Source organism: Dysidea avara, chromosome 2 (assembly GCF_963678975.1).
Source record: "Dysidea avara chromosome 2, odDysAvar1.4, whole genome shotgun sequence".
Lineage (NCBI taxonomy): Eukaryota > Metazoa > Porifera > Demospongiae > Dictyoceratida > Dysideidae > Dysidea > Dysidea avara.
Genome location: NC_089273.1, coordinates 19,978,879 through 20,001,619, shown reverse-complemented (window position 1 = coordinate 20,001,619; position 22,741 = coordinate 19,978,879). Strand labels below are relative to the sequence as shown.

General features: G+C 37.2%; 2 protein-coding genes and 1 long non-coding RNA gene across 3 annotated transcripts in view; all 3 read left to right on the top strand.

Moving 5' to 3' along the window:
- The window catches only part of LOC136246801 (uncharacterized), a 185,404-nt gene that overhangs the window by 155,832 nt on the left and 6,831 nt on the right, over positions 1-22,741 (top strand). The gene's annotated exons all lie outside the window — the stretch shown is intronic.
- LOC136246306 (B-cell receptor CD22-like) lies at positions 461-4,261 on the top strand. The gene is made up of 5 exons (XM_066037704.1): positions 461-472; positions 636-930; positions 981-1,235; positions 2,460-2,494; positions 4,131-4,261. The coding sequence occupies exons 1-5, from the start codon at positions 461-463 to the stop codon at positions 4,131-4,133; spliced, it is 600 nt and encodes a 199-aa protein (XP_065893776.1). The 3' UTR covers positions 4,134-4,261.
- Positions 461-22,155, top strand: LOC136246305 (roundabout homolog 1-like). The gene is made up of 21 exons (XM_066037703.1): positions 461-472; positions 636-930; positions 981-1,235; positions 5,057-5,332; positions 16,209-16,511; positions 16,568-16,682; positions 16,734-17,016; positions 17,071-17,110; positions 17,336-18,573; positions 19,021-19,205; positions 19,256-19,323; positions 19,376-19,514; positions 19,816-20,332; positions 20,393-20,548; positions 20,602-20,701; positions 20,747-20,817; positions 20,865-21,000; positions 21,049-21,161; positions 21,253-21,404; positions 21,619-21,754; positions 21,809-22,155. Exons 1-9 carry the CDS (start codon positions 461-463, stop codon positions 17,443-17,445), a joined length of 1,689 nt encoding a protein of 562 aa, XP_065893775.1. The 3' UTR covers positions 17,446-18,573; positions 19,021-19,205; positions 19,256-19,323; positions 19,376-19,514; positions 19,816-20,332; positions 20,393-20,548; positions 20,602-20,701; positions 20,747-20,817; positions 20,865-21,000; positions 21,049-21,161; positions 21,253-21,404; positions 21,619-21,754; positions 21,809-22,155.

The window sequence follows — 22,741 nt, the reverse complement described above, 5'->3', positions numbered from 1 at the left end:
TCCCTTACCCACTGGGCAAGTGCAGCTGGCTTCCAAAACACTTGCTGGTTCTTGCTGTAAAATGAAAGTGGTACTATATTTGCAGTCTTTCTTCATTTCAGGAAGGCAAATTGCTTTAACAACAAAAGGTTCCTGCAAAGAAACTTGTAACTGCTGTACATGTCCTTTGGTATCCGGAAGAAGTCAGATTTTCCAGTCTTGACGTTCCAGCCCATCTTCTTCTTTCATGCAAATAAAATAATCTAATCCAAAACAGCCAAGCTGTAAAAAAAGAGTGCGGCCCTCAAGAAGGCCACAAAATTCACCTGAATTGTTGTTATTAAAATTTTTACCATTAACCTACCACCACAGCCATTTCTTGGCCACCACCTTGGATTTCACATCTTTTTTCACCATAGCCTTTTTGAGGGCCGCACTCTTTTTTTACAGCTTGGCTGTTTTGGATTAGATAATTAGTAACATGGCAGTAAAGGTGTGAAGAGCATACATGCAAAATGTGTTAATAGTTCTTAGTAGATTGGTAGTTTAATGGCTTTCCCTTACAAATTGAACTTTTATGGCTCATAAATAAAATGTTAGAATGAGGAGATGTTGATGAGCCAAATCTCAAGATCTTTTACATTTCTATCCACAAGATATTGGATGTTTTTGTGCGATTAACTGAATCTGAACATAATATTGTTAATGGTAATGAGGCAGTAACATTGACATGTGAAGTTAATGGTGATGATATTACTGGTGGTTATTGGGAGAGGATTAATGGTGGTCCATTACCAAATAATAATAACGTGTCATCACTCAATGATGACAAGACAATACTACAACTAAATATCACTGAAGCACGTCCTGACCACTCAGGACAATATTACTGTGTAGTATACAGTCAGTGGGGAATGGCTCAATCCAGTAATGCTCTAGTGACCATCACAAGTGAGATAATTTATACCATAGATACAATAAGAGTGAACTTTTAATTACAGTTTATCCACCAACAATCACTACACAACCCATGGATGTGAGTGTTGTTGCTCTACAAGATGTGATGTTCACTTGTGAGGCAAGAGGGTTTAATGTGAAATATGAGTGGAGACGTCACAGTAGTAGTGGTAGTATTGGAAGACAGTCCAGTTTCATTCTAACTAGAGCAACTCCACCAGATGTGGACCAGTACTATTGTATAGCCATGACTGAAGGAGGATATGTGTTCTCTAATAATGTCACACTGAGTGTGGATGGTGAGGATTGGTACCTGCAGAAGTGCAGCTTACTTTAGTTATGTACGATCATAGCCATGGTCAACTCTGCATGGTAATCCAGACATTTAAAAGGGGTTGAGGCATGGTATCTCCACCTTACCATACAGTATGGTAGCAGCTGAGGTACAGTAGCTACATCAATAGCAAAATTTTAGTGCAGGCTGTGCCTCCCATACAATTAAAGTATTAATAGCCAGCTATCTTGCTATGTATATTAATTGTATCAGATTTGATGAAGCTCCCTTGGTGGCTGCCAAGAAATGGCTATGATGGTAGGTTGATGGCAAAGTTTTAATAACGACAATTCAGGTGAATTGTGTTGCCTTCTCTAAGTTTCACTAAGATTCAGCGCCAAATTCACCTGAACTGTTGTTATTAATATTTTTTGCCAATGATCTACCATCACAGCCATTTCTTGGCCACCACCTTGGATTTCACATCTTTTTTCACCCTGGCTTTTTGGGGGCCGCACACTTTTCCACAGCTTGGCTGTTTTGGTATAGATATCACTTCTTTTTGCATTTATTTAAAGCCAGCCTGTCACAGTTTTGGAGCTTCTTTTACTTGTCTTTTATCTTTACTGCAGAAAAAAAAGAAGAGATCAAGGGCAGAATTCTTTTGTATTGTACTTACCATATTTATTCAGTTTGTGCCCCAGGGGTACTATTATTGTTTTTCCAAAATTAAGGATAAAACCCTTCAAATAGTGCCACACTGTAGTATTATTTTGAGGGTGTGCTACTAATATTTTAAATCTGCCACTACTATAGCTATTCTACATTATAGGTTATAAACAATCACAACAAGTTGCTACTAACCTTTTGTATGCAGGACCTTTCTTTCACTCAAGTCCTTGCAGCACAACCATGTCACGCCTTGTGTTATGTGGTCAATTTACTAACTAATATCTGGAATTTTGATTATGTGGCAGCTGTTTAAATTTTGCAACGACAATGCTTTCCCTAAATCGAGATGGAAATTAATACTAAAGGTATGAGAGCACTAGTAAAGAGTAATTACAAAAGTATAGTGCGGTACTATTCGAGGGTGTGGTACAATTAAAACTATTTTCAGAAACAAGGATAGATATCTTTGAATAGTACTGCACTGCGGTACTATTCGAGAGTGTGGCACAAATCAAGTAAATACGGTATGTACAATAACACACTTTTAAAATATGATACTTTATTATTACGTCTACAGGTTGGCTGGCTTGTAGAAATGTTTACAACTACAAGGTAACTTGTTTTGTAGCTGAACTCTCTTACACATAATGACTTGCAATGTAGCTAGACTGTCGATAGGGTAATTTGGTGAAACTGAACTCTTTACAGGTGATATGATTGGTTTGTAGCTGAACTCTTTACAGTTTGATTTGTTTGTAGCTGAACTCTTCACAGAGTGATTTGTTTGTAGCTGAACTCTCTACAGGTAACTTCTTTGAATTCTCTACTGGGTGACTAGCTTGTGGCTAAATCCTGGGTGTCTTGTTTGTAGCAGAACACTCTACAGGGTGATTTTTTGTAGCTGAACTCTCTACAAGGTGACTTGTGAACTCTCCACAGGTTGATTTGTTTGTAACTGAGCTCTCTGCATTGTGACTTTTTTGTTACAGGGTGACTTGTTTGTAACCGAACTCTCCACAGTTTGATTTGTTTGTAGCTAAACTTTCTAAAGGATGACTTGTTTTAGTTGAGCTCTCTACTGGGTGACTTGTTGTGTAGCTGAAATTTCTACACAATGACTTATCACATAGCTGAATGCTCTGATAGAATAACTTACTAATGATGCTGAATGTTTTAATAGGGCGACTGTACTATTAGAGTATCTCAAACATGCACTTACTACATGTAGTTGAATTTTATAACTCAGTAGCTTTTACTCCAATTTTCCTGTAGTATTTAGAACTAATCATGGACATCCTACTAGGTCCTCCCAACTATTTATTCAACCTGTGTTTTGCAGACTATCATTTACCAAGAAACTATTTATACATTCTGCCGCACTCTGGTGGAATTATCTACCTGATGAAATTGCTTTATCTTCCACTTCCCATCCCTGGTGTGCAACAATTTTATAATGTGTAATTTTTGTGTGTATTGTATTAGTGTTGTGTTTAAATAGCTCTTGTAACTGTGTTTGCGTTGTACTTTTTTGCTTCGTACTTGTGTAGTTATTATTGTCATGCACTGTTTTTGTATTTTTTGTACACTCTTGTATTGAAGAATGACTATGCCAAATATTTGAGCTAAACTAAAAATCAATCATTCAAAAAATATATTTTGCATGTGAATCCATAGGAATTAGTAGCATGCCTCCTTAACTTCTGCCACTTTGTACAACTGAATATGGGCAAATACACATTTATGATGGTTGACTACGGTATCGTAGTTATGTAGCGATTGTGTAGTGAAGCGTATTGGAAAGTAGTTAAGCTTAGTGCTAGGCTTTTTTTAGAGTGAATATAGTTTCACGTGCATCCTTAATTATTAAGCCTTTCTGTTGCTGTCTGAGCCATTGATCACTTCATCGGCAGAGCTACTACTAGGTGAGGAGTGTACATTGTAGTTTATTGTGTGAATTAGCTTACTTGAAGAATTGACCTTTGGTCCAGTCCTGTCCAGATTTTAACGAATTCCCTCTGTACAAGTTCTGCTACAACAATTCACTGATAGTTAGGCTATGTTACAAGTCACCCAATATAAAGATCAGCTATAATCAAGTCACTACATAGAGAATTCTCATAAATAAGTCACCCTGTAAAGAATTCAACTGCATTACAAGTCATCCAGTAGAGAATTGAAAAACAGTATGTGCATATAATCGGGATACGATTCACACCTAGTCAAATTCACATCTTTATCTTCTTCCTAGTAAAGAAAATGACAATTAAATTCAGTAAACAGGAAGTTTGGTGTATGCAATTACAAAAAGAAGTGATATCCAAGCCAAAACAGCCAAAAGAGTGAAGCCCTCAAAAAATTCAGGGTGAAAAATATGTGAAGGTAAACAGGAACAGAGATAAATGAATTCCTAATGCATTAGCGTTATTGTGGGTAACATGCACTTTTGATAGTAAATATATAACACTGTAGTTAACTCTTTATCAAACATCAATGGCACTGCTAACAATAACTTGGTGCATCACTATTACACATGTCTTGGATCGGTGGCTTTGTGCAAATATTTGCATGATTGTTCAAATATCTAAAACACCAGAGCACCATGTACTGTGGTTCTCATAATCAAGTAGTTAATTTGTATTGTGTAGCTGGCTTGGCTACTAAACATTGGAATAGCTTCTGAAGCAAACTACGAATTAATTACAGAATATTGCTTATCTGGTTTCTTGCTGCTTATTACCTTATGAATTATGCTTATTGTTAGTTTAATCACTTCTTGTAGCTCCTACTATAGTATGTTCATGTTGAGCTGAATCCTGAAAAACAGCTAAAAATTAAAAGTGGATTTTTTCTCAACAGAGTTAACATTTCTGCCAACCAGATGACTATTGGTAACAGCAAAGGTGTCAACAACAGACACGTACAGTTTGCCTCCATTACAAGTTCGGGAAATGGCTGTAATGGACCCTGTACTTAAATGGCTTCCCCATAGGAAATGTATTGTGAAAATTTTGATTAGCTGTAAATATTATGTCAAACATTCGAACAACAAGATTTTGAAATGTTTTTAGCGGGTCAAGCAGTACTACAAATGAACCAAATTTCAAGATTGTGTGTAATTGCATCCATGAGTTATTAAATGTTTTTGAGGATTCAGCTCAACGTGAACATACTATAATATCATAACTCATCCTCAGTCATTGAATGTATTCATCAATTCATCTGTCACTCTATCCTGTAAGGCAACAGGTAGTGATCCTATCAGTTACCAGTGGAGGAGAGTTAATGGAGAGATATCTAGTAAAAGAACTACAGGAGTCAACACACCAGCTTTGACTATATCACCAGTAAGAGAAGAAGATGAGGATGAGTATTATTGCATGACTACTAATGGAGGAACGGATGGGATGAGATATAGTGACACATCTCAGAAAGCACAAGTTATTGTGTTTGGTAAGGTTGTACACTAAATTGTATATACGTATATTAGTTTGAAGTCGTGTTTACCAAGTGAAAGTGGTATTTAATCAACACTTTAGAAACTGAATAGCCATGTTTTCATAGCTGTTGCATGGATGTAATTAAAATAAATATGTAGTCTCACTCATCCCTTATGATGTGTGTTGTATATTGTTAAGCTACTAAATGAAATTTTGCTAAATGTGTTCATTGAGTTTAAATTATATATACGTACAAAAAACAGCCAAGCTGTGAAAAAAGGATGTAGCTCTAAAAAGGCCAAAGGTGGCGGCCTTGAAATGGCTGCAATTATGCTAATGCCAAACATTTTATGATGGATAAAAAATGATTGGCATTAGCATCATTGCAGCCATTTCTTGGCCGCCATCTTTACTTTTTTTTAGCCTGGCCTTTTTTGGAGGGCAGCATCCTTTTTTCACAGCTTGGCTGTTTTGATATAAGTGTCTTTGTAGCTGCAAGCCCTAAATCAAGGCTATGGTTGGCTTTAATTTTTTTTCTCTGAAATACAGAAACTGCCATTTATGTAAATCTATATAATTTGAACTGAATAAAATGATTATCATGTAGCTTTTGGGTGATTTATTACACAACTGAACCCTGTACAGGGTGGTAGCTGAACTACTTATCTACTGCTACAGCGAGATGTACGGGGTGATTTTACAAGGCTGAACACTCTACAGGGTGACTTGTTTGTAGCTGAATTGACTCTCTACACGGTGACTTGATTGAGAAGAATTATGTAGAAGAAGAGAAAATTATGAAAAAATGAGACAGCTTTTGAAGGCATGTTTCTGAGTGATGGCTGGTAGAATTCAACTCAAATTTTGAATTGGAGGTGCCCTACCCTGAGGAAGTTTCCAGAGCGAAAATGGTTAATTACCATTCAGGTGCTATCAAGCTATACATAAAAACGGTATTTTCTTGGTTCCATAAAATGAGCTATAAAACTTTGTAGTACATAATGCAGCTGTGACACTTTTTTCTGTGCACCTCTGACACAATGCACATAAAACAATCTAGAATTTCCATTGGTATATCTACAAGATTATAAAACTTTACCATTCTAGTGTACAACTTTCATCTATAATGTAGAGATGGTGGGAAGTGATAAAGGGTTTGGCATGTAGGTGTGGAGATCCCTGGTTCAAATGCTAAAGAAATAAAGCTTCTGATGTTTTTTGTGCACATTTTTCTTGTCAGTGACTGTTCCATTGTAACATCTCGATTGCACTTTATTCAAATGTTTGAGATCTCCTTAGCTAATACTCTCAGAACTGTCAAACCAAAAAAGGTTTGCAGTATGATAGTTACTTCATGTACAGACCGATTTTTAAGTTATTCCATCAAGTGGATTACCCTGTAGACATAACAAGTTTTCCTATACTGTGTGAACAGAAAACTTACACCTCTCATATTACTATGGTTAAAGTATAATGTTGGTTATTGTATGTAACTAAATACATGTAACCCATGTGTATCTTTTTACCATAACCTACCAAGATAACAGATGCTTAGACAACAGGATTACCATCAGGATCTACCATAAGCATATTAAATTTTGTGGCATAAATTTTCGTGTTTTTGTCAGAAGGGAATTTCGTGGGTCTTTATTTTCGTGGGTAGCTCGCATTCGCTGGCCAGTGCCAGTTGCCAAAGCAAGCGATAAAAGATGCTAATAATAATGGATGGCAACGAAGAAAACATAGCTGTACAGTTTCATTACAAATCTAGCCGTGCACTTCCGTGGTTCTCTGAAATACCAAAAGAAATGGTGCAATATTACTGTGACTCTGTCGTGAGGGCTACCATGTCTACAAGGACATATGGGAGGCCACTCATGGTGAAGTATTCTCGTGGTGAAGTATTAAACTGTACAAGGGAGACAGGAAATGCATTTGATCCGTTTGCTGTATCTGTAATAAAACGTGGAAATGTTGTCGGCCACGTGCCCAGAAATATTTCTGCAATCTGTTCTTTGTTTATGCGATGTGGTGGGATGATACACTGCAAAGTTACGGGCAGCAGGCAGTATTCACATGACATTTCACAGGGAGGACTGGAATTTCCATGCCTGCTGATATTCACAGGTGATCCAAAATACATACAGAAAGTCAAGAAAGCAATGAGTTCAGCAAGTGCTGCTGCAAAATCTAAAGTTGCAACGAGTGAGTCATCTAAGGAAGTTGGTGGTAATGATGAGGTGAAAATGAGGATGTGATCATTGAGAAGAAACCTGCAAAGCGAGCCAAGCTGAATAGTACAGATAGTAAAGAACAGACAGGCAAAGAAGTTGATCAAAATGCTAACATGGAATGGGTCCGTATATTAACTAAAATTTTCAGACAGAAAGATCCTTTCAGTGGGACAGGAATTAACAGATACACACATGAATGCTGCACAGAAGCTGATACTGCATCAGTTTCCTACATATCAAGGCCTGAAAAATACTCTTCTGAATGATTCCATTGGCTTAAGTATGTGTGCTATACCTGCTACTGTATAATTGACATGTAACTTAATGACTGATTTAATTTACAATAATTTTACAAATCAAATGAAGAATTAATTGTACATTTTGAGAATTTAATAATCAAATAAACTTGAGTAAGTAGCTATATGATAACAATGGTAGCAGCTCGGAAACCATTCACCACAATACTGGGTCGAGATGAAACATAACCATGTACATCTATCACCCATTGAGCTGTAATCAGTTTCATTATAGTCATTCTCATGTCAACATCCTCCTTTAAGCCATCATCGAGTTGTTTACATATGTGACTCCCATACCACTCCCTGAACTTAGCTCGAATAAAATCTTTGGCTGGCTTGTTTACTGACAGATCCAATGGTTGGAGCCTGTCAGTATAATTATTTGGAACTGTGACAAAAAGAATGTTATTTTTTTCAAGCAGTTCAAGGACTTTGGCAGTGCACTGCCCTTTGAACACATCAAACAAGGCAAGTGCACAATGGGTGTCATCAAGCTTGAGTCTTTCTTAACAGAAGCAATGATCACCTTTTAAAGATATGCCATTGTAGTGGTCTCATTGACCCAATGGTTTGCAGTGTACGTAATGTGCTAATCTGATGGAAAACCTTCATCTTTAAGCTTAGGTAAGCATTTGGTGGTTGTACCTTTGTATATTAACTGCATTGGTAGAAACTTTCCAGACATGGCACAGGCAAAGACTGCTGTTGTTTGCCGTTTATCATCAATACCAGCTATTTCCACTCTTTTAGTCCCATTCTTCTCCACTGTCCAATTCATAGATGGAACAATTTTCATAGCAGTGTGGTCCCAGTTGATAACCATGCTTGGAGGCACATCATCCATTTCAATGACTGATCGTATATCAGTCAGGAATTGATCCCTAATTTCATCAAAATTCTCTGGAAGCACTTTAGATTTACTGTTGGCTTTTCTTTTAGTAAAGCCCATGCGGCGCAGAATGCTCTGAGCCCATTCCTTGTTCAGCTTGATGCCACTCTTGAATCGGGATTTGTACTTCATCAGTATTCCTTCAGCAACACCCATAACTACAGTAGTCCCAACAGATGTACCTCTTGCTCTCATCCCAACCAATAAGTGCTGCAAATGTTCATCCAATTTTGCACCCAAAGTACAGGCCTTCCACGTTTTTTGCTGGAAAGTGCAGTGACAACAACCTTCTCACCAGGTTTAGCTTCTTGACTTTTCTCTTTAAAATCTTTTAAGTAGGCATCTCGCCAATCCCTAACACTGCTTTCCTTAAGATTTTTTTTATCGAATTCCTTAACAGCAGTTGCCACCCCGTGTTCACTAGCATATTTCCCGATGGTTGCCTTTTCTGTAAGTGAAGGTTTCATGTAATCACCTCTGCTCTTCTCACATTCTTCCACCAAACAAACCAGGTGGCGAGCTTTGTTAACAACTTTGCTTGAGGGTGCTTCGCTATCCTTGTTAGAAGTATCATTATCGCTCTCACTAGGCGCTGTTTTCTCTTCTTTCTGACGATTGAAATACGATAATAAAGACTTCATTGTGAATTTGTGATCAGGCAGTTTTACCTCACCTCGTACCTCTCACGTCACTAAACTGCACAATGGCACCTTAACAAGAAGTGATGGTGCATTATTTAAACAAGGACGGATCAAGACAGACGATGGCCTTGACAATGGCACTGGGTTTGACTGTGCATTGATGGCAGCTCAACTCGGTATGTAATCTTTCTAGGGTAGATTAATTTTCATATTCTTCCACCAAACAAACCAGGTGGCAAGCTTTGTTAACAACTTTGCTTGAGGGCGCTTCGCTATCCTTGTTAGAAGTATCATTATCGCTCTCACTAGGCGCTGTTTTCTCTTCTTTCTGACGATTGAAATACGATAATAAAGACTTCATTGTGAATTTGTGATCAGGCAGTTTTACCTCACCTCGTACCTCTCACGTCACTAAACTGCACAATTGCACCTTAACAAGAAGTGATGGTGCATTATTTAAACAAGGACGGATCAAGACAGACGATGGCCTTGACAATGGCACTGGGTTTGACTGCGCATTGATGGCAGCTCAACTCGGTATGTAATCTTTCTAGGGTAGATTAATTTTCATGGATAAGACGTACCACGAAATCCACAAAAATTTATACACCATGAAAATTTCTACGCTTACGGTATGCCTACATGACCACTTGATGGCTGTACTGTACATATTTTGTAGTTAGCTAGGGGATAGCTAGTCTATATCCACACAAAACAGCTTGGTTGTACAAAAAAGGGTGGGTCCATGAAAGTCAAAGTAACTGACGGCTAAAAGAACTGATACAGAACTTGAGTCAATAATAAAGGATTCAATGTGAAGTCTTTATAAACTATAGTTAGCTGCATAAAATTCATTCTTGGCCACACCACATATCTTTAGTTTTGCTGTAATTCCTAATTGGCTAGTAATTTTGCTGCATGCAAGACTACTTGCAGATGTAACTATAGTCTGCTCGTGTTCATATGAGCCCTTGTTTCTTGTTAATACCTCTTGTTACATGGGCTAGTTGCCCAAACATTTAGTAGCATTGTGAAGCCCTTTAAATGCCAGATCTGTTAGTCAAAACAGTGCTTTGATACAGGCAGGAATAGGTGAGTTATGAGGCCTTAAAAATATCCCATACATTTAGTATGGACAATTCAAACACAAACATGTTTATAACACATGAAAACATGCTTGTTCCAGTACAAAACCATTGGGAGTGAACACATGTTCACCTCTTTATATTTGGCGGGGGCTCAGGTGAACACGTACTGACTATAGTAATAGAATATGTGACCGGGCCTGCGATAATAGGGCATGTGGGCACATGATTTTTGTCTACTTTTTCACACTTTCATCACTCATAACGTTTTGTACCATTATGCTATGGTGTTGCAATTTTCAGCACTTAGTAAGCATTTCATTGGCATAATGATGCAAGTCACAGAATGGAAATATACTTTTCCAGTAATGAGATATGACCAGTAGAGTGATGGGGTGTAGTTTGTGCCCACATGCCCTGTTTTCGCAGGCCCGGTCACATATTATGAAGTGTATAAACTTCCAAGAAGAGTTGGATACCCTAGGGTTCCCAGGTTCTTAGCCCCCGGGTCATTACCTACCGGATTAACTAGTTGCAAGGATTCTTGGTCAATTTTAATGGCACTAATACACAGACATTACGGTCTTGAGTTTTCCACTGTTAGACATTGCTTCATCCCAACAGGTGTCTTTTGACATACTGTATGTAGTATGTACATCACGGTTGTTCTCCTTTTTGTCCCATTTCCTTTCAATGATAGTGCAAGGCGTGCTGACTATAATGTTTACAACAGTCGTAGTTACACTTGTCCGGCACTCCAATACTATATATCCTGTACTCTAACCTTCATCAAACTGGTTAAACTCGACAATAAAGCCTTGACCCTTGACTTTTGACCAAATTATTGTATAAATATATTCAGGTTGTATTCTAAAGTAACCCTTGGCAGTATTGCAATGAGGTGTCATGAAGGTATTATGAGGCTGGTTTCTGGTCAATAGTGAGAAATCCCCTATATATATACCATACTACTGTACTGTGTGATAAAGTGCAATAAAATTTTGCCATGTGAGTAATTCATTGTCATGGATTAACCCAGCTCTTAATTGTAGCCACTATATAATTATTGTATTAGGCATAGAATGGCTATGGCTGCAACACACTGAGTCAGCACTTCTGGCCATGGATCCCTAAAAAGTTGTAGAACATTGTGTGTGTTCTATTATAAGTCCTCAAAAAATGTGCACTCTATTAGATATTTAGAGTATCACATAAGTAATCAAATAAATTCTGCAATACAATAGTATTGTAACTTGTAGTACTCCATCAAATCAAAGCTGACATTTTAGTACCAATTGGCAGGGTAGTACACTATAATTAAGACCCACTCGCACCAATCGTCATCATTATGATCATCATAATAAGTGCTATGTTAGCAAAACTTGTAACATCAGGCTTGAAATCGTTGTTAAAAGTTGAGCAGATGCAACTTATAATGGTTTGGATGAAAATCAAGATACTCTATTATTATTTTATTATTATTAGCACTTTACAGTGACCAGCACTGAAGGTCTGACAGCAACATGTGCTGCAGCCTTAGGATTACCTAACCTAATTTCAAGGACTTAGACCTAATGACTTCACTTAGTGACTGAAAAGGTGTAACAGAAAAGGGGCCAAACTAAGGAAAAAAATCCCTCCAGCTCCAGGATTTGAACTGCAGGTCACCCAATGTCTAGTCGGGGCCACACTCAGTCTTCCTCCAGGAGGGATGGATTTTCTTCCTTAAACCTAAAGTATTTATTATTAGCACTTTACAGTGACCAGCACTGAGGGTCTGACAGCAACATGTGCTGCAGCCTTAGGATTACCTAACCTAATTTCAAGGACTTAGACCTAATGACTTCACTTAGTGACTGAAAAGGTGTAACAGAAAAGGGGCCAAACTAAGGAAAAAAATCCCTCCAGCTCCAGGATTTGAACTGCAGGTCACCCAATGTCTAGTCGGGGCCACACTCAGTCTTCCTCCAGGAGGGATGGATTTTCTTCCTTAAACCTAAAGTATTTATTATTAGCACTTTACAGTGACCAGCACTGAAGGTCTGACAGCAACATGTGCTGCAGCCTTAGGATTACCTAACCTAATTTCAAGGACTTAGACCTAATGACTTCACTTAGTGACTGAAAAGGTGTAACAGAAAAGGGGCCAAACTAAGGAAAAAAATCCCTCCAACTCCAGGATTTGAACTAATAGAATAGTCACTTCAAAATAGAAATAACAATCATGCATACCTAACTTGGAAGGAGTTTAGTTTAAAGCACTATTGCAACTAAATACATGTACTATAATGCACCTTTGTATAGCCACAGCCATAGCCAGACTCTAACTCAACTAATACAATCATGCATGTAGCACAATTTAAATGTACAAATAAATTAGCACAATAAGCAAGGGGGCATTTGCCGCCCCATCACACTAAGTTTTCTTTAAACTCCTGTCATAAGCTTACCAGTATTAAACTTGACACGCAAATGACTATAAAATTGTGTGTGCTACTATGCGGTATCACCAGGGGTTGGTAGTGAATGCGCACACAACATTCAACCACAGTTTCTTTTTTTTCCTGGGCATTTACCAGCTGTGCTGACTGCCCAATACAATAAATAAACTTGTTTGTGAATCCACTGAATGAAAATATTAGAGACACACATATATATTTAGCCTAGATTACTCACGTGATAGAGCATTTTTGAACCCAAAAACAGTGACCCGGTTAAAGTGACCTCGCAGGAGTTGCAACTCACAAGTGACAAAGAAGACCAGATGACGCTACAAACCTACTACCTACAAGGTGATAAAGTTTATTTCCTCGAGTCGATCTTTGTACAGCCCAGTGCAGTGTCATGCAGTCTAATTTTTTTACTTAGTCAGTCAGGCGGATCAGTCACAAGCTTACAAGTTCTGCTAGCAAAACAGATGTTGAACTGGGATTTTGTGCAATACATGGTGTTTCGCCAGCTGAATTGAGTAAACATGTCATCCTGTCAGTGTACTAGGACTGCAGCACAGGCTGTGGCTAATGTAAAGTAACTGTGATACATTGTAATTACACTAAATTATTCACAATATAGCTCTACCAGATTGTAGTGGATGAATTTGTTGGAGTACAGTTGTGGCACGTACGATGATGCTTGACAAACATACCTCCATTGATAACTGATAGCAATCAGAATGAAATACTTACGTAGCTATATATTTAAGCTGTAATAATACAACACCGTATGTTGGCTAGCCCACCATTGGGTCATTAGCCTTTTTGCAGTCATGAATTATTTTGAGTGTTTCGTGAGGGCGTGCCTGCCTCTCCCTCACCTTCTGGCTAGCTACGCCCCTGACAATAAGCAACCCAGGGCATGGTGCAGGCTGCTTGATATGACTTAGAACTTGCTATAGTAATAATGATACTAGCTTCCTAAGCAGATGCAGACGCACTTAGCACCTATAGCATCCAGCTATGTCCTGGACTGCTTGATTTAACCCCAAACTATGCATAGCTCTAGTAGCATGCTGTGTTGTGCCAATTAATAATTGCAAGTAGACTACTCATTCTCATCACTTACATGAAAACACAGGCTCAGCTAACCATAGGTCTCTTGAGTATGTTATACTCTCTTTGAAGTTATGCAAACCTTTCGAATAGTTGAACGAGTATTGAATAGACATTAACTATCAGTTGTATTCGGCTCCACACTCATCACTGAAAATGCCCTCCATATTCAGCACCACACATGTTCACCTCACTTAATTTCTACTTTGTAAATAAAATTTCTAGTTAAAATCTAGCCATGGTGTGAAAATTCCCATGTTAATACTCATAAATGTTCATTAATACGCTTATTATTAACTACGGCAGCTGTGGGTGCCTGTGGCTTCCTAGGTCCTTCATTCTGGTAGTTTCTAAACTGATGAACATTTTGACTGAATGGTTTCTTCTCTTTCAATTGTAGCTGATTTCACAGTCATTAAATGGCAGGTTAAGTTATTGTAATACTGTAAAATCAATTGGGGACTAGTTTAAGAATTGGTATAGAATGGTTATTGCAGTAACCAAACCTGTGATCTACAAAAATGATTCCAATTGGAGAAGAGAACATGGAGCTACGTATGCATAAAAATGGTGTTTTCTTTCTTCCTGTAAATATACTCATGGTGTGGAGCACCGGCTTTCTTTGCCACACGACACACTACTGTGTGCCACACGACACACTACCGTGTGTCTTTAAGTATCACTTCCCACACCCACCAAGCAAACTAGTTGATGGAAGGAGCTGAAAATAAGTATATAGGTGGATCTTAGAAAGGTCTTTTTTAAGTGGGTAGGAATCAGATTAAAAGTCACCAAGTATACTACAAAAACCAAATAGGCATAACAAGTGCATGATTGAGGATATTAGAGCATTCAGCTGCAATCAAATAACTCTGTAGAGAGTTCAGCTACAAACAAGTCACCCTAAGGAGAGTTAAGCTATGTTGCAAGTAACCCTGAAGAGAGATCAGCTGCAATCAAATCAGCATGTAGATGGTTCAGCTCTAAACAAGTCATCCTGTGGAGTGATCAACTATACATAACAAGTCACCCCCAAAGAGTTAAGCTAAGAACAAGTAACCCTGTAAAGAGTTCAGCCACAAACAAGTTGTACAGAGTTCAGCTTCAAAAAAAAATCACCGTGTGGAGTTCAGCTATGTTAGAAGTTACCCCGTAGAGAGATCAGCTTCAATCAAGTCACCAAATAGTGAGTTCAGTTACAAACAAGTCACCCTGTAAAAATTTAGCTATAAACAAGTCACCCTGTATAGAGATCAGCTGCAATCAAGTCTAGATACAAGTCACCCTGAGCCACACTCTGTAGATATTTCATTTCACCCTTAGTGAGATTAGCTGTAATCAAAGTCTACAAACAAGTAGCCCTGTGGAGACTTCAGTTACAAATAAGACACCCTGTAGAGAGTTCAGCTACAAAACAAATCACCTTGTGGAGAGTTCAGACCACAAAATGTCACCCTGTAGAAATTTCAGCTACAAACAAGATGTTCTGTGGAGTTCAGCTATGTTACAAGTCACCCTGAAGAGATCTACTACAATAAAATCACCATGTAGAGCGTTCAGTTGCAAACAAGTCACCCTGTAGATAGTTCAGCTATACATAACAGCCTGTGCAAGGTTCAGTTGACTACTCATAATCAAACTTATGATAGACACGTAGTTGTACACATATTGTCTTTTTCTTGTTCAACAATTTCTGTATAGCAAAGAAAAACAATTTAGAAGAAAACCTCTATGGCCAGCTTTGTGTGGGGTTTGCAATTATAAAAATAAGTGATATCTATACCACAACAGCCAAACTAAAAAAAGAGGTGTGGCTTTTCAAAAAGAATAAAAATTGTGAAATCAAAGATGGCAGCCAGGAAATGGTTGCAATGATGACGTTGTTGTGATCATTAAAAGTTATCGTCAATAGCATCATTTGCAGCCATTTCTTGGCCACCACCTTTGATTTCACAACTTTTTCACCCAGGCCTTTTTAAGGTCAGCACACTTTTTCACAGCTTGTCTGTTTTGGTTCAGATAAGCTATGTATATAGCTTCTAAATTGGTAAAGTAAAGCAATGTGTTAATTAGGAGACTCAGCTCTCTTCTACTGTCATACTCATAATGTTAAATGGAAAACATAGAGATTAGTGAAGCATAGGAATATCAGTCATAGGAATTTTGTCCAAGTTACACATTTCTTACATGCAGGTCCACCAACAATTCAACCACTTAATACTACTTATTTTGGTATTACTGATAACATGTTTACCTTGAACTGCATTGCTACTAATGATCCTCAATCACCTAACAATGTATCATTTGAGTGGTTCAAAAATGGGATTAAGCAGAATAATTCTTCTGAAACAGAAAGCAACATCCTAGGTGTGAGTATATCCCAACTAATCATACACAAGCCAAACTCTGATCAGCATAGTGGAAACTACTCTTGTGGAGCGTACAACAATCAGTCATCCAATATAGTGTATACAAACACAACAGTTATAATTGAAAGTTAGTTGACATATGTAATGTAAAGGTATAGTTTTGTAATACATTTTCTCCAATAGTTGCAAATATTGGAAGCTCAAAGATTGGAATGATTGAACCACATAGTATTGACAAGTCACACTTCACTTCAGTCATTCAACTTCCTAAACCTGATATTCCATATGGAGCAATCAGGTGTTTATGAAAAAAGTTTGTGTCACATTCCTTACATTGTCTCCATTGTAGCTACTTGTTTGTTGTTGTAACAACAAATAATGAGACTACACCATCTCATGTACCAGACAGTGACCTTGTCAGTTATACTTACTTTGTCAGTGACAAGTCATCAGTAATGTATGTGGCAGCTGTTTTGTATAACAAGAATGAAGACCTAGGGGAGAAGATGTTAGTATTAGGAAATGAAAGCATCAGTAGAGTTGGTGATAAGGAATATTACAATGCTCCACTTGATAGACAACGTACATACTACACTTTTGTTAGAGCATATGCTCACAATCATAATGCTTTAGTAAGTACGTGATGTTTGATTTAAATTGTGTGATGTAATTTGAGTATGTTACAGAATCCCAGGTACGCATCAAGTGGCCTGTCTGAACCGATTGGTTAGTTCATTGCAAATTAACTGTTAGTATATCATAGTGTATATAATATGCTGTTGTTATGCATGTACCAAGTGGAATTGGTAAACTGTATTGCTGTGTGTTGCATTGTATTCTTGTTTCATCAACTCTTTTCACGATTTATGAAAGATGATTCATACAGGTATTTTCCCTATTGTGATGTTATATGTACACAATTGCACACTGTGTGCTGTTAATATTTTGCAGCACTTCCTGTTGTATCCTCTGGTAGTGGAAGTTGCTCAGCTATAATAGGAGTTGTTGTCCTTATCATCATCATAATAGCCATCATCATTGTTATCACTGTACTACTGTGATTGATCTCCTGTATATGATGTTATCATGTTACCATGGTGATGAGTACCACTAACAGTTGGTATAGGAAGAAATATAACAAGAAACAAGCTCCAATACTTGCAGCAGTAAACCCTACTAAAGAAGATATTGCATTTCAGGAGAAGAGTTCTGAAATGCAATGCTAGGGGACCGGTTAAGACTAAATCATGTAAAAATACAATGGGCATACTGCACTTAATAAATATAATTTTTTATTTGTAACACATCAATTTTTTAAAGAATGGACTGAGTGCATCATCATCTACTATTATATGAAAGTTTGTAAATATTTTAATGGGATATAATGACAAACCTTAATGCAAGGATTAATGCAATGGTTCCCTAAAATATAATGCAGTTCACTTATAAGTGATAGAACACTTGCAGCTAAAGCAAGATAGAACACAAGCATGATGTATAACTGCACTATTACTCCAGTTTTTATTCACCGGGTAGAGTAGCCACAGTTCAGATAACAGTCACAATTGTTTAGAAACTGCATCTTTTCCTTAAATTACATCGTTCTTAGGGTAATTTAAGTTATCATTTGACTTGAGCAGTTTTGAAACAGTTGTCTTAGTTATCTCAGTGGTAACTAGTCACTTACAACACACTCCACTGCACATTGTGTGTACACAAAGGAGGTGTATTCTAAACAAGACAATGATGCCATACGTAATTCATTAAATCACACATGATTTATTTCATCCCAGATCACATAATTAATTTTAACAGTGCATTCTTCCCGAAAGTGTACTTGCATACACATGCACTAGTGGACACAAAAGCATGTATTTAGTTACATAGAATACTACAGGACCATCCATGTGCCTTTGTTTACCCCCAGTACCAGTTGTCAATATTAAAGAATAAGAGTGAAGACATCAGTTGGACAACCAACCATTGAGGCACGTGGTAATCCTCCACCAGAGATCAGTTGGACTAAGAATGGATTACCAGTCAATGACCACTACTACAGAATGGTTCACTATACATACACTGTACCACTCACAGTGACCAGGGAGCCTACACTGTAACTGCCACAAGTGATGAGGGGTCAACCAGTGAAGCCATTAAACTGTTGGTCCTTAATCCACAATATGTGCCTTGTAAGTCACTAGTGTATTGATTGTATGTGTTGTGTAGTGTAATGTGTTGTGTAGTGTAGTGTGATTTGTGTAGTGTGATGTAGTGTAACGTGTTGTCTTGTCTTTAGTGTAGTGTAATATGTTGTGATTGTGTTTTGTGTGTAATGTGATGTTTATGTATAATGTTTTAGGTGTGTGCATGGTATTTACTGTGTTGTCTGCCTGTAGCTAATACAGTAGGTTGCAAAAAAAAAGTTTACGTTTCGTAATTGTAATTATGGTGTGATTACTATGTAATTACGCATGTTTGTACTGTAATTACATTTTGATCGTAATCCATAATTATGCAAAAAAGTGGTTTTTCACCAGCCATATTTACAATATATTCATAATTACCAATAGAGCATAATTCATAATTACGCTACTACAACGTAATTACAATTACAAAACGTAAACTTTTTTTTGCAGCCTACTGTATGTACAAGCCAATTAAAGTGGAGAACTTGCTGAACATACTGCCATGTTACACTCATCCATGAACCAACAATTTACTACTGACTACAGCTCACTTGTGATGGAAAATGACTTCTCTTTTCATACATGCAAGTTTGAAGTTAATGTGATGAAGAACCGCTACAAGAACATTCTGCCATGTATGAGTAAAAGTTGAGTGGTAATGTATACTTGATGTTTTGGTCCTCAGATGATCACTCCAGAGTGATATTGAACTTACAAGACAAGCTTGACTAGATCAATGCTTCTTTCATCGATGTCAGTAGAAGCACACTATAATATACAGCTAAAATACATTGCATTTCCACAGGGTTATAATGAGAGGAAGGCTTACATAGCATATCAAGGTCCCATGGCCTCAACTATGGCTGAGTTTTGGAGGATGATATGAGAACAGAATGTGACTGTCATTGTCATGGTTACTAACTTTGTTGAAGAGGGGAATTAAAGTAAGTACACTTTGTGTAACATCAAGTTGATGTTGTTCTAGCATCTAATTAACTACCTATACATACCTGGGCAACAGCTTCTCTATGTCTTCAGTTCATAAAAACATGATCATTTTAATGGTTTAATAGATATGGCAATAGTTTATAAAGTATGGTTATAGTTTACAAATAAAGTGTTTTTGCACTATTTTCACCCCTTACAGTATACCATCCAACTGTCTAATGAGTACATGAATATTGTATAAAACATGTGCATGTTTTATTGTTATATGGAATGTTTTGTGTTACTGTAATACTACAGCTAAAATGTCAGCAGTACTGGCCAGATGCTGTGAATAGCTCATGTACTTATGGGAACATATCAGTGACTTTGCAGCAGGGGAGGTACTAGCTAAATACACAATCAGGACACTGGCTGTGAAAATGGTATGGAGAACATTGTCATAGAATAACTAATGTAAAAAGAACGTTTTAAGATTGAGGCTAGTTCTGAGGCAAAATCTGTCAACCTTGAAGTTCAACATTTCCACTTTACAGTATGGCCAGATCATGGTGTGCCCAAATATCCCACAGCACTTCTATCATTTTAGAAGAGGGTTGATAAACATCACTAATGTAAATGTGGCTAGTTGTTCACTGCAGGTGCTGTAGTACCTGTGGGCATATTTGTAAGTAATGTTATATTGTGTGTAGTACTGGGGTAGGACAGACTGGGACATTCATTGGAGCTACAACGTATCTAAAATGAGGGAATTGTGGATGTGTATAACACTGTACACAAGCTGAGGTTTAGGAGGAACTTCACAGTTCAGACACTGGTAACAGCCAATACACAAATTAACATGTCATTCTAGTAATATCACATATTACTCTCACAGGCTCAATATGTTTTTATATTTGATGCTCTGATGGAGTCCATCATGTGTGGAGATAACTCTATTGCAGCTCATGCTAAGAGTGCAAAGTTGAGACTGGAGGAGTTGGCTAAGGTGAACCCTGCTACCAAGCTATCAGGATATGAGTCTCAGTTCAAGGTAACTGGTCACTCTAATATAACAATCAGGTATTTGTGTTACATGTATATTAGAAACTACAAGCATCCAGTCCTAATGAGTCAGACTTCCAATACATCAGTGCTAATCTTCCTGAGAATAGACATAAGAATTGATCTGCGAAACGTTTACCACGTAAGTTGTGTCTAAATACTAGTGACAAAATTAACATCTTGATAGCAGACAATTCACGAGTATTTATCAACACTTCTGGATACAGTTCTGATTATATCTGTGTTAGCTACATTGATGTGAGTACACAACTAGTAGCTGCACTAGCGTACCATTAATACATTAGGGATATCGTCATCGTAAGGAATTTTTGGCTGCTGAAGGAACCAATGAATTCAACCATGATTGATTTTTGGACAATGGTGTGGGAGAGGAGATCTCATGCAATTGTCATGCTGAACTTGCTGGAGGAGAATGGAAAAGTATTAATACCATAGCACTATATCACTGCATTTGCACACTGACTATAGGAGGCTTCTGCTAAGTACTGACCTGATAAAGGAGAAACAATGAAAATTGTACATTTTGTTATTGAAACAACCACTGAGTCTAAAGCTGATAAATACTTTGTGCGACGCATTATGTAAGTTAAACATACCAAAGTGAGTACTATGTGTAATTAATTAATGACATCACAGTTGTGTAGCATTACATTATACCTTTGTAATTCTTAGGAGTCAACTCCTCGGACCATTAACTAATTTCAGTACTTGTGCTGGCCAGACCACTCCTGTCCATCAGAGGCTTCCTCCATTATGGATATGGTTGAAATAGTTGAGACTGTGCAACGCAGAAGTAAAAATGGGCCAATCACTGTCCACTGCAGGTACATATGAACACACCACTAACTACAACCTATTGTATATAGCTGTGATATAGAAAACCCTGACGGTGACTATTACTGAGAATGTGTGTATAGGATTAAATCTAGCACCTTCCAATAAAAAAGACATTTTAAATGGATTATACTGTCAGTAACTTTGACTTCTTAATAACAAGAGAGTAATACATATCCTGAAATTTGAATTTTTTGTTGTTAGTGATGGCTTGGGACGTACTGGAAGTTTCTGTGCTCTTATGTTGTGTCATGATTGGTTCAAGACTGAACACATGGCTGATGTGTTCTATGTTATCAAGACCATGCATACCCAACATCCAGGAATGGTGGAGAACACTGTAAGACCTCACCATGTGTATATCATATGCTGCATTTTATTCTTTAATTTTTAGGCTCAGTATGAGTTCATCCACAAAACCCTCATTGAGACCATGGACCGTCTGGACACATATTCCAACTTTGACAATCAAAATTAACTTTAGTAATATTTTTAGAAATTTTAGAACTAGTTTTTTTTTTCATAGGCATATTATAGGGATTGAGTGTGTTTGCAAGAAAGAAGTGTGACAATGCATGTGATAACATGAAAACAATTTATCAAAAACATGCTTTGGTCCTCTATATATTCCCTTATTGCTGAATTTTCTACAAGGAGACTAGTAATATATCTAAAACTTTGATTTGTATTGTATAAACTTTGATTTGTATTGTATATGTCAAGGATTTGGCACAAAATTCACCTGAATTGTCGTTAGTAAAATTTTTGTCACTAACTTACCATCACAGTCATTTCTTACTAACTATAACACTGATTCGTATTTATTTCTTGGGTATAATAATTGAAGTTCTTTCTAAAAAAATCCAGATGTGAGTAGACAGTTCCAAATCTTAATACAGAGGGGGGAAAAGAATTGTGAATTATAATGCAGTAAAAACAAGTAAACAATAAATAAGTGGAGTAGCATCCAAAATTGATTGATGTTAACTATTAGGTTCACAAGTGTACATGTACAATAGCAACAATGGACAATGAATGGACAATACACAAAAGGACATGACAATTAAAGGCTATTCAAAGTTTTGGTCTAAAATAATTATGCAACTTCTATTAACAAGTTTTATTAAAATTATTGCAGCAATTTCTTGGTTGCCGGTTTTGTTTTAATTCACAGCTAGGCTATTTTGGCATGGATCCCATCACTCATTACATATGCTTTATTCAAGATCCAACAATTGTTTACAGGCAGAAATTCAAGCTTGACATCAAAAAAGAACTTGCAGTTGACTTATTGCTACAATCCATTTTATTACTACTACAAAACTTT